Raw genomic sequence first — 14,863 nt, 5'->3', positions numbered from 1 at the left:
TCTTTCTATAATATAATAATATATAATCTTTATATATATATATATAAGTAAGATAGTCTGAAAAAAAAAAAAATTCCCCCCAAAACTTGCATTAATAATTTGCATTTTGTACTCATTGCATTAATAATTTGTATTTTGTAATTTACATTAATAATTTAAATTTTTCAATTGCTTCAAAATAATAAGTACTAATTACTTTAAAATTAATAATGAATTTTAAATACATGAGTTTTTAAATGCTAATCATGAGTTTCCAATACATTATTATATGAATATTAAATATTTAATTAATCCGTCAATCAATCAAAAATAAATACTATTTGTAAGAAATATAAATACACTTAAAGTAACAATTCAATTGCTTCAAAATAATAAGTACTAATTACTTTAAAATTAATAATGAATTTTAAATACATGAGTTTTTAAATGCTAATCATGAGTTTCCAATACATTATTATATGAATATTAAATATTTAATTAATCCGTCAATCAATCAAAAATAAATACTATTTATAAGAAATATAAATACACTTAAAGTAACAATTATGTCATAGAAAATTGTCCATTAAATACAATCTTATATTTATATAATGTAAAAATATCTTCATATTTTTAAAATTTTGTTATTATTGAAAAAACGTATTCTTACTCATATTTAAGAATTTTATAAATTTATATTTATAATTATAATATAATAAATAGAAAATGACAAACATCTTTGAGTGGATATATTATATATTTTATAATATTTATTTATAAATAAATATAAGAAAAAAAAGTATAGGTATTTTATTAAGTAACCTACATAATATGTTAATTATTCTTTATCACATTAAATAACAGTATATTGAATTAAAAGTGTTATTCATTAGCATATTAAATAGTAAATAATTAATTAAACTTAAATTTTGATAAATGATTAAAGATTATAATTATCAATTATGTTAAAATTATTTAAAATAATAAATTTATTTTTTATTTTTAAATTAAACTCTCATGTATATCACACGAGTCCACCACTAGTTGTAAATTAAAATTAACCATGTTCAGAGACTATTTGAAAAGTTCAAAAAATCACACACAAATTTAAAATATTAAATATAAGGGTAATTATAACTAATCCCTTCGAACCATTTATACAAAGATTATTTATAGTTTAGAAATAATTTTAGAGAGCTCTCTCTTTCTCTCTCGTTTTTTTCATCGCCATTGATGGCTCCGTCACGATAATTTAGGGTAGATGAAAGGTTTTACCAGATTTAGAACCTCTATCAATCAATCATTGGAACCCCATTACCATCAACATTTTTCTCTTTCGTCGTCTTGTTCACTGATGCCATCGGAAGACCTTCGTTGTTTTTGCTTAGAAAAGATGAAAGGCTAAATCAAGAACCCAATTTCACCTCCATTTTCCTCCCATTCTTCCGCTGTTTTTCTTTCTTTTTGTCTTCATTGCTGCCATTGAAGACCTCCGTCGACTACCACGTCTTCATCTCTTGGTCTTTATTCCCTTATCTTTCATCGACGCCAATTATAATTGGAATCCCAATGCTGACATTTGAAATACAGTCCTAAGTTGTTGTTGTTGTCACTGCCAAACAAGAAAACACCCACCGAAGAAGATGATTTATGTTTTGCCTTTCATATATATATTTTTTATAATATGTTATTTTATTAGAGAGGAGAGCATGCAATATTGAACAGGTGTGCTTGTGCTTGGTAGTTGGTATGCTACAATAATTACAATCATCATAAATAAAAAGGAAGAAAGTAATAATAAGAAAGTAGGGGCTAGCTAGTTCCGGATCCAATTATAGAGGTTGGTGGAGATTGCGATGGCACTGGTGATCACAGCCAGCGCTACCATAACAGCTGCAATGGTCTTGTCACGTGGTGTTGATATGCTGTGAACGTCTCTGCCAATATAGCCAATACGGAAAACACATTACCAAAAGATTTGGTACTATATATGGTTCAGGCAGCCCCATTGTGCCCCCCGCCCCGCGTGCTTCTTCCTATGAAATTGGTTTTGGGTCTAATATCAATTTTAACCTATTAACTACTATGATTAGATTTAGATTTTTTAATTAAATAAAACTGATTCATTTAAATTGGGGTTTAATGTTAAAGATTTATAAACTTTTGCTGACATTAACATAAAGCCTGGAAAAAGTAAAATAAAATGAGAATCCACCAAAAAAAAGTCCAAACCAAGTTGAAAGAGCTAGCGTCTAAACCAAATTCACTCTAATCTATAGCATTGGTTTTGTTTGATTCTTAAGTCTATACAAATCTAATGCCAATTATAATTATAAAAATTAAAAAGTTGAAAAAGACATCACTTCTATAAAAAAAAAAAAAAAATTGCTAAAATAAATTACATAACATAGAAAGGATATTTTCAAATTATAAACTATTTTATTAATAAAAACTTTTTCTTTAACGATCAAACTGTACGAAAACACGATTTTGACATTAACAAAATTACGCTTTTCAAGCGATACACAGCCTTTAGGGTGACAATTTATGCAGAAAACTTGTGGAAGAAAACCATTTTTATCTGCAAGACGAGAGAGAGAGAGAGAACCTGAGAACAATGGAGGCTGGGAAGATGAAGGCAATGCAGACAGCAGAAGTTGAACCCACAAACTGAAAGAAGTACCATATGTTGGGGATGGCAATTGCTAGAAGGTAAGTGAAGGCCAGCAAACCCAAAGTCAGGGGAACAAATCTCTTGGTGTCAGTCGCCAGCGGCGGCTTCGTGGGGAACAACAACTCGTCGAGGTTGCCCCTCAATGAGAAGTTCAGCAGAGGGAAAACCAGCATCAGGTGGAGCGCATAGCTCAATCTCACCATGTCGTTCAGCACCGGACCAATCGCTGAATCCGAACTCCGATCGAAATTCACCAGTATGTCCGCCATGATTGAATCTCCAAACAGAAGGTACCCAAATACGCCGACGGTGAAGTAGATGACAGCGCAGAGTATCAAAGAGATTCTCACGGCCACGGCCATGTCAGCTGGTTTTCCGAGCTCCATTCCGATCGGATGAACTACATACAAACAATCCGACTTTAGCCACTAACTGAACAGCCGGTAGATTAGATAACTCATACGACAACCTCAAATTCTGTTTGATTTGATTACCGTTGAAATGAAACGTGAAGGCCGTGACTATAACTGGGACGGCAGTGAAGAGGTTGAAGAAGGAGATACCGTTATCCAATTGGGGCAACAATCTAGGGCTTTTCGTCGTCCCTTCCAGCAACGCAGAGATGGCCATGACGAAGCATATGCCAACAAAGACCACAGCAAGCAGGACCGAGACGGCTGAACTGAACCTCAACGACTCTGAATTTCCATCCAGCAATAAGCCATATTAAAACCAGAAGAAATATTCAAGTTCTTGCAAATAGGGATGAAATCTACTGGGTAGATTAGACTCACCAACACGCCGAAACAAAACGAGCGGAAGCATGATGAAAACAAGCACGAAGAGAAGAGCAACAACACGAGTATTCCACCAGTGGATGCCGAACCATTCCTGCAAAACCCCAACATGGACTGATTCTTCCGACTGGTTTCCAGAAAGCACATCTCCTGAGAAAAAAAATAAATAAATAAAAACAACAGATCAATCAGTTCAGATATGTCATCATATGATATTCTGCATTCCAAGCCTAAAAATGTTTCCAATACTTAAGCTAATACTCAAAATTTCAAATCAGTGAACTCCACAAAGGAAAACATTTGAATTCAGCTACTCAAAGCAGCAATCATATCGTATGATCGTTTGCTTACCGATGATGATCAGATAAATGATCAAGCAACCGAGGTTGGTGATCATCACACAAATCTGCACCGCCACGGATCCAAACCGTCCGAACGACTCGAACATCAAGCCGGCGTAAGTCTTGGACTGCCCGGAATGCGTGAACCTCATCATGAACTCGACGGACACATCCCCAAGGATCCCAACCAGCACGATCGAGAGGAAAGCGGGAATCACGCCAAGCACCTTCAGAGTCGCCGGAATCGACATGATTCCGGCGCCGATTATGCTCGTAGAGACGTTGAACACCGCGCCGAGCACCGACGGCCGCCGCTCAGGAAGCGGCTCCGGCGAATTGAGCTTCGGGAGCAGGGGAGAAAAAGCTCCCGCGTCCGCCGTCGTCTTAACGGACTTCATCTCCCAAAACCTCTGACTTTTCCGGCGAGGGAAGCCTCCCGTCAGGATACTTGAAGTGCATACGCAGAGAGAGCAGAGTTGTTTTCGGTCTCCTCTGAATTTACCTCAGTATCCTCCTGGGGGGTTCGGGGAACAATTGTTTTGAGTTGGAGAAAATAAGGGTAATATTGGAATTGGGAAAAAGTTTTCTACTCGCTACTTTGTGGGACATCCAGATTAGATTGGAAAGCGCCATAAATTATTATGACAAAAAATACAAAGAAATGAATGTGGACGGGAAATGGGTGATGTGACCCACCGTAAGAGCAGCCCTCGACCCGTGACGTAATAAATCATGTGACCAAAATTCGAAAAAGAATTTGTTTAAATCACTAAATCAAACACATGCCGCCACACGTGGTTTGTTGGGCACCGGCGGCTGTGTGTGTGTGCAGTACAAACCCAAAATTAAAAGATAATTAAGAGCACTTGGTAACTGAGAAAAAAATTAACTTTCGTTGATGGAAGTTCGTTTGATGCCACAATTTTTACACTAAGAAGATTTGTAAAATTTTAGTTTTAACAAATCTAATCTCATTTTTATTTATCAACAATCACTTGAATCAACTTACAATCACAACATCAAATGGAATGCCCGAGACACTTTTGGTATTATTTTCAAAAAAAGTGAAATTTGTATATTTTCTTGAGTAGAAAATATAAAATTTTAAGCATGATAATAATTGTTTGTTAATTATCATGTATATGCGAATTATATAAATATATGTACATAAATATGTTTTGCAAACAAAAGCATCTTCATTTTATAGGTTTTGAGTTTTATATAAGCCTGAACAATACTTTTGTGCTTGAGAGATTCATCCTCAGCCACTTTATTCCTAATTCTGAATCTGAAGAGTTGTGGTGGCTTTCAGGCATGGCAATGGGACCATTGGTTCTAGGTTTCAACAAGAAAGAGCCACATTAACTCTTACCTGGAGTGGAGCGAGAGTTCTATGAATGAACAGATCTCTTCTCACATTGAAATAGAACGAGAAAACGCAGAAGAAACAGAGCAAACTGAGAAAATTTCATTACAGCTTACTGATTATAATCAAATTTCATTACCATGGCGCAAGCTTGAAGCGCAACTGATCCAGCCTTCCCGAACGACTTCGCCATAAGAAGGCCGTTGCAGGTCGTGCAGCAGCCGAAATTCATGTGCTCTAATTATCTATTAGTTTTAAATTCTTGAAATTCATAATTTTTATAAATATTCTTAAAAATCTTTGATTCCCAAAATTTATACAATTGTATGTTTTGTTAGATTTAAACATTCTCAAGAATCTTGACTATTTTTTTTGGAATCTTACATTTCTATATTTGATTTAAATGCAACATTCTTAAAAATTCATATTTTTTTTTCAAAATTACCCTTATTTGATTTTTTGTTTAAAAATAATAAATTCCTTCTACTATATAAAATATTAGGACTCATAACATCTTTAGGAAGTCAAAAAAATCCATTATGTATATATAATATATATGTTTGTATGAATATCTACTTTAATATATATATAATATTTTATAATAAATAATATAAATATATTATAATATTTAATATATATATAATATATTTGTATGGGGTTATGAAAGGATAAATGAGTGTTTTAATCTTTTTCTTTGTTAAAAACATTCCAAAATTCATGTAAAACTTGGATTTTCAACCCCCCATAAAAATCTTTTTTAGGAAAATTGCTTAAAATTCATTTCCAAAAATCTTATTTCCTATGATTCTTTCTATAAAAAAGTTGTACCAAACATTAGAACACACATTCCCAACCTAATATTCCTAGAAATCTTAAAATTTCTCCTATATCAAACGCCCCCTCAATATAATTACATTGGATGTAATTATTTATTACGTGATTCTATTTATTTAATAAATATTTTTAAATAATTAAAAAATAATATCCTAATATTTATCCACTGCATAAGAAGTGATAATTGTTTTTAAACTAAATTGATGAGATTAGTTTTAAAAAAGAATAAATATTGTTTAACATATAAATAGAAGGGTTTCTCTATTAGAAAATATATAAAAAGCAATTTGGATCTCCAAGAGCAAATATGAAGGCATACACCATCAGTGTGTAGTTGGCTCATTGATCAGAAGCTTCCATTCAATTGTAGTGGTTATTTGCATTATTTGCATACAAATAATGGTTGAAGGTCAATGTGTATATTTTTTTATAAATTTCTTAAAGTTGGTATCAAAGTCATGTTGTATCTCTACCTTATTTGTTACAATTTTTTTTTGTTGTGTAACGATTTTGATTGAGGAAAATATTGAGTTTTTCTATAAAATTGATGTTGGAAGTTGATGATATTTGTGGTGGTGTCGTCGACCATGGTTGGAAATCGGCCATGACTACAAATCGGTCGTGGATGTAGGCATCGAGCCCATCACCGGCGACTATGGCTTGATCACGCTATGATTGCAACCCCTTTCTCTCTTCTCGTCGTGGTCGTCTTCTCTGTTGAGTCAATTTGCTTATATTAATTAAGTTTTGATGATTAATAAAAATATTTTTATAATATAAATATTTTCTCTTATTCATGTAAAAAGTAAATTTATTTTGAATTAAAAGAGAATTATTTTTAGACATATTTTCTTATTTTAATCATTTATGTCTCAAAAGCTTATATTTGAATTTTCAAATTTTGAATTAAAGGATAATTGTTTTTAGACATATTTCTCTTACTCATATAAAAAGTAAATTTATTTTGAATTAAATGAAATTATTTTTAGACATATTTTTTTGTTTTAATCATTTATGTCTCAAAAGTTTATATTTAAATTTTCAAATCTTGATTTCTCATGCAAAAAATGCATTTATTTTGAATTAAAGATGAGACATATTTTTTTATTGTTTGAGAAAGCCTAAATATTTTTTGAATTTTAAATTTCATATTAATCATTTCTTTAGTGGCTCAAATGCTTATAAATACTCGCCAAACTCATTTTTTGAGTATTCAAATACTTCCATTGCATATCCAAAACACCTGAAAGCTCTCTAATGCTCTCAAGCAATGCATTCAAGCAATACGAGACTCTCGAAATATTATTGCACATCCATTGAAGAGCCACAAGGCAAGAGGAGAAAAGTTCTTCAAGTCTTTTATCACAAATCTGAACTTCTCCATTTGATGTTACAAATTTATTTATTTATTTAAATATTATTATCTTGTATAATTTGTTCTTAATTGTTTATTTGTGTCCAAATATGGACAAATTATTTGTAACATTTAACTTATTATTGTGGATTGTACAGGTTTCCTAGAACCATTAAAATCTAGGTGAATCTAGTTTTCAAGGTAAATTAGAAAGAAAATCTTAGTGTAGTGGTTGCCTAGAACCCGTTGTAATCTAGATGTGTATTTAGTTTTCAATGTGAGCTAGTGTGAAAACTTTGGTGAAATTATTTTAATGGAACCCCAAATATGGTTAGACCTTGGGAGAGTGGACTAGGTGTGTGTGAAGACACCGAACCATTATAAATTGTGTTGTGCCTCATTGTATTTATTTTTGTTATATCTTGTGACTTACATTTATTATTAATCTCAAATATAATTTATTATATTTATCAAATATATATTTTTCAATAAAATCATTAATAAATAATATTTATTAAAATTGAAAAAAAATTAATCACTCAATTCACCCCCCCTCTTGAGTGACCATACCCTAAGAGGCTAACAATTGGTATTAGAGCGAGTCCTAAAATATTTGTGATTATCAATCTCAAATTTTAGGATAAAATTTTATAATGGCATTTTATTTTAGCCAAGGTCTCAATCCCCTCTAATCCTCCAATGCTCATTAGAAAGGATTATGTTTTTTGGAAGATTATGATGGAATCTTATATCATTTTCATAATCTATCTTTTATGGAGATTTGTTAGTGATGGATTTGACTTATCCTCTCAATATAAGGAAGAATGGTCAAATGAAAATCTAAGAAAAATAGAAATTGACCATAAGGTAAGATATTTAATTTTTAGTTCTTTAATACCCAGTAAATGTGGAAAATTCTTTTCATGCTTCACATCTCATGAATTATGGAAAGAATTAGAAAGAATTTATGAATGAACCAATAATTCTAAAATGAATTTTCTTATGTCTCAATATCAAAGATGTAAGTTATGGCTTAGTGAGATAATTAGTAATTTGAATGGATGATTTGAAAAAGTCTCAAATATTTTTAGAATGTTAAGGAAAATGAATGAAGATGCTAAAGAGTATAATGAAAATAAAACATTAGCATTCAAAGATGAAGAGAAAAAGAAAAAGAAGAAAGGAGAAAAAATAAACAAGAAATCAAAGAGAAATGTCATTCTTGCATAGGATATGGATGATTCTAGTGAGCCATTTCAATCCAACAAGGAAAAGGCACATGTATGCTTTATGGCTATAGAAGAAGATGAATAAGAGGAAAATAACTTAGAGTTAGAAGAATTATAAAAAATATACGAAGAACTATATATAAAATATATATCTATTAAGAAAGAAGTACAAACAATCAAGAAGAATCATAAAGAAGAAAATTAAAAATTAAAAAATGAAATAAAGAACTTCAAAGAAAAATCATAAAAACTCAACAAAGAAAATGAAGATAAATTAAAAGATCAATTAATTAATCTTGAAGAAGAAAATAAAATATTAAAAACTCAAAATGATAAATTATTAGTAGAAAAGAAATCCATAGAAAAAAGTTTAGCCATATTAATTTTAAAGAAAGTTTCAAAACCCAAATCAAGATACAAAACATCTAAGAGAAAATGAAAACAACCTAGATGGAGACCCAAATATAAGAGAAACAACATAATACAAATGTGGATACCCAAAGAGATAATACAAACAATGAATGAGTTAAATTATAAAATCTTAAATGTTGCTACTCATTCACATATATCAAGAATAATTAAATCATTTGATCCTAATAAAAAAATATTTAAGAGACCTATTTATAGATGGATACCCAAACTTAAAACGTGATCTTATCAAATATGTAGATGTGCGTGGGGACTACAATAGGTAGTAAATGATATATGGATAAGTGTATGCTCATGTCACATGACTGGTAAGAGATCTATTTATAAGATCTCACTTCTAAAGATGAAAAATTGGTCTCTTTTCAAGATAATGCCAAATAGTAAATAATAAGAATATTATTTTTGTGGCATAAAAGATATATTAGGTCATGTAAATCCAAACCTAATCAAGAAAGTTTTGATCTAGTTATCGGGTTTCTTAAAATGAAAATCAATGAAGAAATTTTATGTGACACTTGCTATTAAAGTAAGTAAAGTAGAGCCTAAATCTATAAGTGAAATATCAATCAGTAAGCATTTATAACTTTTACACTTAGATTTATTTGAACCCACACAAATTAGAAGTTTGGATGAAAAAACATTATATGTTGTAGTAGAAAACATTATATATATGATTACTTGGTTGTGCTTTTGTTTTCAAATGATAAAAAAAAAAAAATTAAATTTTTAGAAAGAAAGGGAAGAGAATTAGATGATAAAATTATCTTTCTAAGACAAGGATGATTTAGGCATGTTTCTCAAGAAATATAAATTTGTGCAAGATCATCCGATAGATAAAATAATTGGAGAATCAAGTCAAGGTATAAGGACTATATGTTTTACAATGTGGTCTTCATATCAAATGATTGAGCTAACTTGCATGGATCAAGCCTTAGAAGATGAATTTTGGATCAATGTTGTGCAAGAAAAATGAAGATTGTAAATTAGTTCTAAAATCAAAAGATTTTTCTATATTTGGAACACAATAAATTTTCAAGAATAAATTATAAGGGAATTAAGGATAATAAATCTCTTTAGGTAGCTTAAAATATTGAAGTGAGAAAATTTCTTGTGCAAATTTTATTTTTGTTTAAAAAAATAATAATAAATAATATTAATTAATTAAGTAAGTAAGTAATTAATTAAAAACACAAAAAATGAAAGAAGAAGTCGTCTGAAACCCATTTGTTCTTTCTCACTTTTTGTCTCCCGAACACATTTCTCTTATTCTCTCTCTCTCTCGTCGCCTTCGCCACCTTTTCGTCGTCCCCTCATTCCTCGCCGTCTCCAACGTCCTCTCGTTCGCTACCTTCTTCGCTAGTAGTCGTCGTCTCCCTCATTCGTCGTTGCCTCACCATCGTTGCAGCCTTCAGATCTACATCATCTGTCGCTTCTCGATCATCATGGCTTTCAGATCTGTTTCTCTGACATCTCGAGCTTCAGATCACGGCCTCTGTTGCAGCTGCCTATATCCATGGTCGCCACAACTACTCGATCTGTCAAGCTTTAGTGAGTCTCTCTCATTCAAATCATTTTCGCACTCATTTGGTATCTCTCTCGTTTATCGCCACCTTTCTGTTGTGCAGCCGATCAGATCCACGACGCCTTTTTGTTTTTTGTGCTTTGTGATTGTTATTGTTAAGGTTTCACGATTATTCGTTGTTCTAGTCAGATCTATTCAGATCTGGCTTCCAAGTTTGTTCGTCTGTTTGTCCAGCCCGATCTACCCAAATCCAGCTAGATCTATCCAGACCCAACATCCAGCCGGATCTATCCAAATCTACCCAGATCTGGTAAGATGTACTAATTATCCAGATCTAGCTAAATCTACTCAGATCTACCTAGTACCCAGATCCGACCAAATCTGCCTAGTCTTAACAAAAATAAAAATAAAAAAAATAAAAATATATATAATATAATATAATATAATATAATAAAAACAAATAAAAAAATAACTAGAATGTAATATTCCAAAATTTGAAAATGATTAATAATTATTAATTCTTGTGTTTGTGGAGATTAGCAAATATTTGTGGGTTTAAATAAAATCTTGATTTAATTTTTATTTCGGTGATTATTGAGTATTTATTATTTCAAGGAAATAATTATTTGTTGTGGAGTTTAAAGGAAATATTAAATTATTTAGGAATGGTTAATCGGTATTAATTATCATATTTATGGTGATTATTATATAATTGTGGGTTAAAAAGGGAAATATTAATTTATTTGGGTGCTTGGAGATGTAAGAAAATATTTATTTATATTATTTTTAGAAAATAATTACTTAATTGGGGAATATTTAGAAAAAGAATAAAATAAAATTATTTGGGTGAATTTCTGGAATGTTTGGAATACAAGTGTAATAAGGGAAAATGGGGATTAGGGTGTGTGTGTAATTAAAGGAACTTGTGGGTGTTAAAATGTAATAAAATTCGCAAATGGTAGAAAGTCTCTATAAAACTAAATGAGAGCATCATATGTAATGAAAGAGCGGCCAGCCCAGTGATCGCGTGCGTGCGGGCGCTGGCGTGAGGCGCGGGATCGAGGCCTGTGTGCCCGCCGTGGGGGGGAAGAAGAAAATTAATTTTGGGCAGCAGGGGTGGCCCAAAACGGCGCCGTTTTGGAGCGCCAGTTGTGGCCAATTGCGCGGCCACGTGGCGCGTGCTGGTGCGCCCGCGTTGCTACTCTCTCACGCCCACTGTTTTGCACGCTTTTTAAGGCCAAATTGGCCACGTTTTTCTGCCCATTTTGCTGCTATAAATTGCTTCAATTGAAGCTAAAATTTAGATTAAATTGGGAGCAAACCAGAGAGCTGAAAATGGCGCGTAGAGGCGCAAAATGGTGAGAAAAATTGGGGGAAGTTGAGGATTAAGTCAAGTTTAATTGTGGTTTAATTACTCGGATGAGTAAATAATTATGTATTAATAATTTTGTACTGTTAGAATTTAATTAAAAGTTTAATTTTATTAATTTTGGATGATTATGTTACGTTACATGTAATAATTTCTTGCGTAAGTATATATATATATACACACTAGTGCACTGTGTGCAAGGGGTGAGTTTACTGTGTGCGTGAAAGTGTATATTATTTTGATTGTGAGAGTTGCGTTACAGTGAGTGTGCCAATTATATATATATATATGTGTGTGTGTGTTTGTGTGTGTAAACATGGGCGTGAATGTCACTGTGTGTGGGTGCAATGAAATTAGGATAAAAGAAAAGAAAAGGAATGCCCTGGCCGTGTATGCATATTGGTGGAGATATACCAATATGCGCATGATGTTTGTATAGTAGGAGGATGCATTAAGTTAATATTATTATTATATATTAATTATATGATTTGAGGATATTATTGGCATGATTTAATTTAAAATAAATATAAAAATTATTGGGATTTTATTTGCGGTGCGCCCACATGGGATTTTAAACGGTTAAATTATTTATATTATACGGTTAGATTTAATTAATATGTGCCACAGTTTTATTAATTGCTATTAAATGTCTTACTTCGTAGCGGGAGTGCAAGAAAGGCAAGAAACGGCTGTGTAAAGGCAAGCTCCTAACCCTGTCTTCCTGTTCTTTAATTCCTGTGAGAGACCCCATGATTTTTCGTATTTTATCATCTCCCTTACTCTAATTCGGCGCATAGCCTTATTTGTTGAATTATTATCCATTTGTTTTAATTTAAATTAAATCCGAGACTTCTAGAATTTTATTCGTTGTGAGCTTATGGGGGTTTGTACCGCCCCCACTTCTTTTGGGAATGATGTTGAACCAGTTTGGCGACTAAGTTCCTAGACGTGAGGGTTTATTTATGATTTTCTCGGATTTATTTATGGTTCGGTTAGAGCTATCGAGCAGTGGAGCAGGGGTCGGCTGTTCGGTGACGTTGGGGTAGAATATTGTACAACTCTGAAGTGGATCGTCAGGTGGACACTCCTAGTCACTAACCGTTGACCGGTGCCGCGCACTGCTGACTAGCTCTGCCAGTATGTGATTTACTGCATGTTTAGATTCATTATATTACTGTTCATGATTTGATATGCACATGTGTACGGGTTGCATGTTGGGATATTCATTGTTGAGTATGCTTGGACACGGACATTCTAGTTTTGATTAGGTTGCATCCAGCACGGGCAAATGCATCGCGTGTGGTTTACTATGTAGGCGGAGTATGGCCTAATGCTTGGATGTATGGGTGCCAGTGTATCACGTTGATGCTCATTACGCCATTGCATTTTTATGTGCATTGCATGTGTTTAACTTCGCTTCCGTTGTTCTTATTTTTGTGTATGCATGCCAGGGTGGTTCTTGTCTCGTGTTCCTTCTTTTTCTCTTTCCGTAAGTGCTCCCGTTCGGGTAGTCCTGGTGGTTAGAAGATCATGTCAGGACTCGGTTCTTCGTGCGATGCCTGCAAAATATTAAGAATAAAATGTACCCAATCGTGCATCTTTACCCCTTACTTACGCCATGAAAAATGACCTATTGATTTTGCAGCTATCCATAAGATTTTTTTATGCTAGTAATGCCTCAAAACTCCTGGCCCAGCTTCCGGTTAGTGATCGTTATGGGGCTGTCGCTACACTCTTGTATGAAACTCAAGCTAGGCTTAAAGATCTTATTTATGGTTGTGTATCCTACATTTTTGCTCTCCAATAACAGGTAGTTGATCTTCAATTTCATTTAGGTTTATTGGAGCAATTACTATTTGCAAACTTTTATGCAAACTCTCTCAATGTTCAAAATTGGTTTCACCTATAAACCAATTCAAATCCATATTATGACAGTGGATCTTTTCTTATAGATGATCCAAACCCTATTTGGAATTTTGAAAACCCAGTCATCCAACAAAAAAAAGTGTCATTTCCTCATTTCCAATAGACTAGTTCGCAACCTTATTTAGTCGAAACTAGCAGCAGCCAGTGACCATTCCTAGATAATATCAATGAACTTGAATCCGTCGTGTTCAGCAACCATCATCAACATTGAGTATCGGCGAAATCCAAAGGTATCAACATGAATGACTTAGATTATTGTTTTGTAGATTCTGTAATGCTACTGTATCCCTTAACTATTCTATAATTGCTTTATTTGTAGATATATTCTATGTTGTGTAATCTTAGATCTATGATTGGAATGGTTAGAGCGAAATTCCATGATGGATATATTGTACTGTTTTTAATACTTAACGTTACATCTATATTGTCAGTACTTTCTATTTATCATCCATCATATTATTTATATGGATTATTCTTGGTAAATTTCTCTCATGGAATGTATTGTTTAAATATTTATTTTCTTTGTTAACAATGTCTTTTTTATTATAACAAAAAGGAGGAGAAGAATAAGATGTTATGAGATGAGAGATTGTATGTATGAGAGTGTGAATTATATATTATTTTTGTATGAGAGAGAAAAATGTATTATGATATTTTTTTTTTTGTATGTGAGGAAATAGTATATCTGAGAGATAAGACATTAAGCAGGTGCACTCAAGGCAATCGGATTTGGCAATCAGGTTTGATATTTAAAACTCTTAAAAATTATTTTATGTATTAATCTATATCCAAAACATTTTTATGCTATTAGTATTTTTTAAAGGGGGAACTCATAATATAAAATTAAGGGGGAGATTAAAAATATTTTATCACATTAATCACCTCATAAATCATATTTTTTGTTATCATATAAAATGGGGAGAATGTTGAGCCAATTTGCTCATATTAATTAAGTTTTGATGATTGACAAAAATATTTTTATGATATAAATATTTTCTCTTATTTATGGAAAAAGAAAATTTATTTTGAATTAAAAGAGAATT

The 14,863-nt window shown here is 32.2% G+C and overlaps 1 protein-coding gene across 2 annotated transcripts; it reads right to left on the bottom strand.

The window, feature by feature from the left end:
* Positions 1 to 1,081: 1,081 nt before the first annotated feature.
* On the bottom strand, positions 1,082 to 4,315 carry LOC127795744 (amino acid transporter AVT6C-like). 2 transcript variants are annotated; one of them, XM_052327626.1, is made up of 5 exons: positions 3,802 to 4,315; positions 3,448 to 3,600; positions 3,148 to 3,351; positions 2,588 to 3,053; positions 1,082 to 1,591 (listed from the first exon to the last, which is right to left on the bottom strand). In XM_052327626.1, exons 1-5 carry the CDS (start codon positions 4,187 to 4,189, stop codon positions 1,519 to 1,521), a joined length of 1,284 nt encoding a protein of 427 aa, XP_052183586.1. In that variant the 5' UTR covers positions 4,190 to 4,315; the 3' UTR covers positions 1,082 to 1,518. The 2 variants fall into 2 exon arrangements, with proteins under 2 accessions (XP_052183586.1, XP_052183578.1); XM_052327618.1 differs by lacking the exon at positions 1,082 to 1,591 and adding an exon at positions 1,606 to 1,916 and having other exon boundaries at positions 3,802 to 4,313.
* Between the last annotated feature and the right edge of the window lie 10,548 nt (positions 4,316 to 14,863).

Source organism: Diospyros lotus, chromosome 1, assembly GCF_014633365.1.
Source record: "Diospyros lotus cultivar Yz01 chromosome 1, ASM1463336v1, whole genome shotgun sequence".
Classification (NCBI taxonomy): Eukaryota; Viridiplantae; Streptophyta; class Magnoliopsida; order Ericales; family Ebenaceae; genus Diospyros; species Diospyros lotus.
The sequence above is the reverse complement of the archived record's forward strand: the minus strand, read 5'-3'. Positions and strand labels throughout refer to the sequence as shown.

Coding starts and splice junctions, on each gene's coding strand:
- LOC127795744 (XM_052327618.1), bottom strand. CDS start 4,189: ATGAAGTCCGTTAAGACGACGGCGGACGCGGGAGCTTTTTCTCCCCTG. Junction 3,352..3,447: donor CGTTTTGTTTCGGCGTGTTG/GTGAGTCTAATC, acceptor ATGGAAATTCAG/AGTCGTTGAGGTTCAGTTCA. Junction 1,917..2,587: donor CCAGCCTCCATTGTTCTCAG/GTTCTCTCTCTC, acceptor CTATATTGGCAG/AGACGTTCACAGCATATCAA.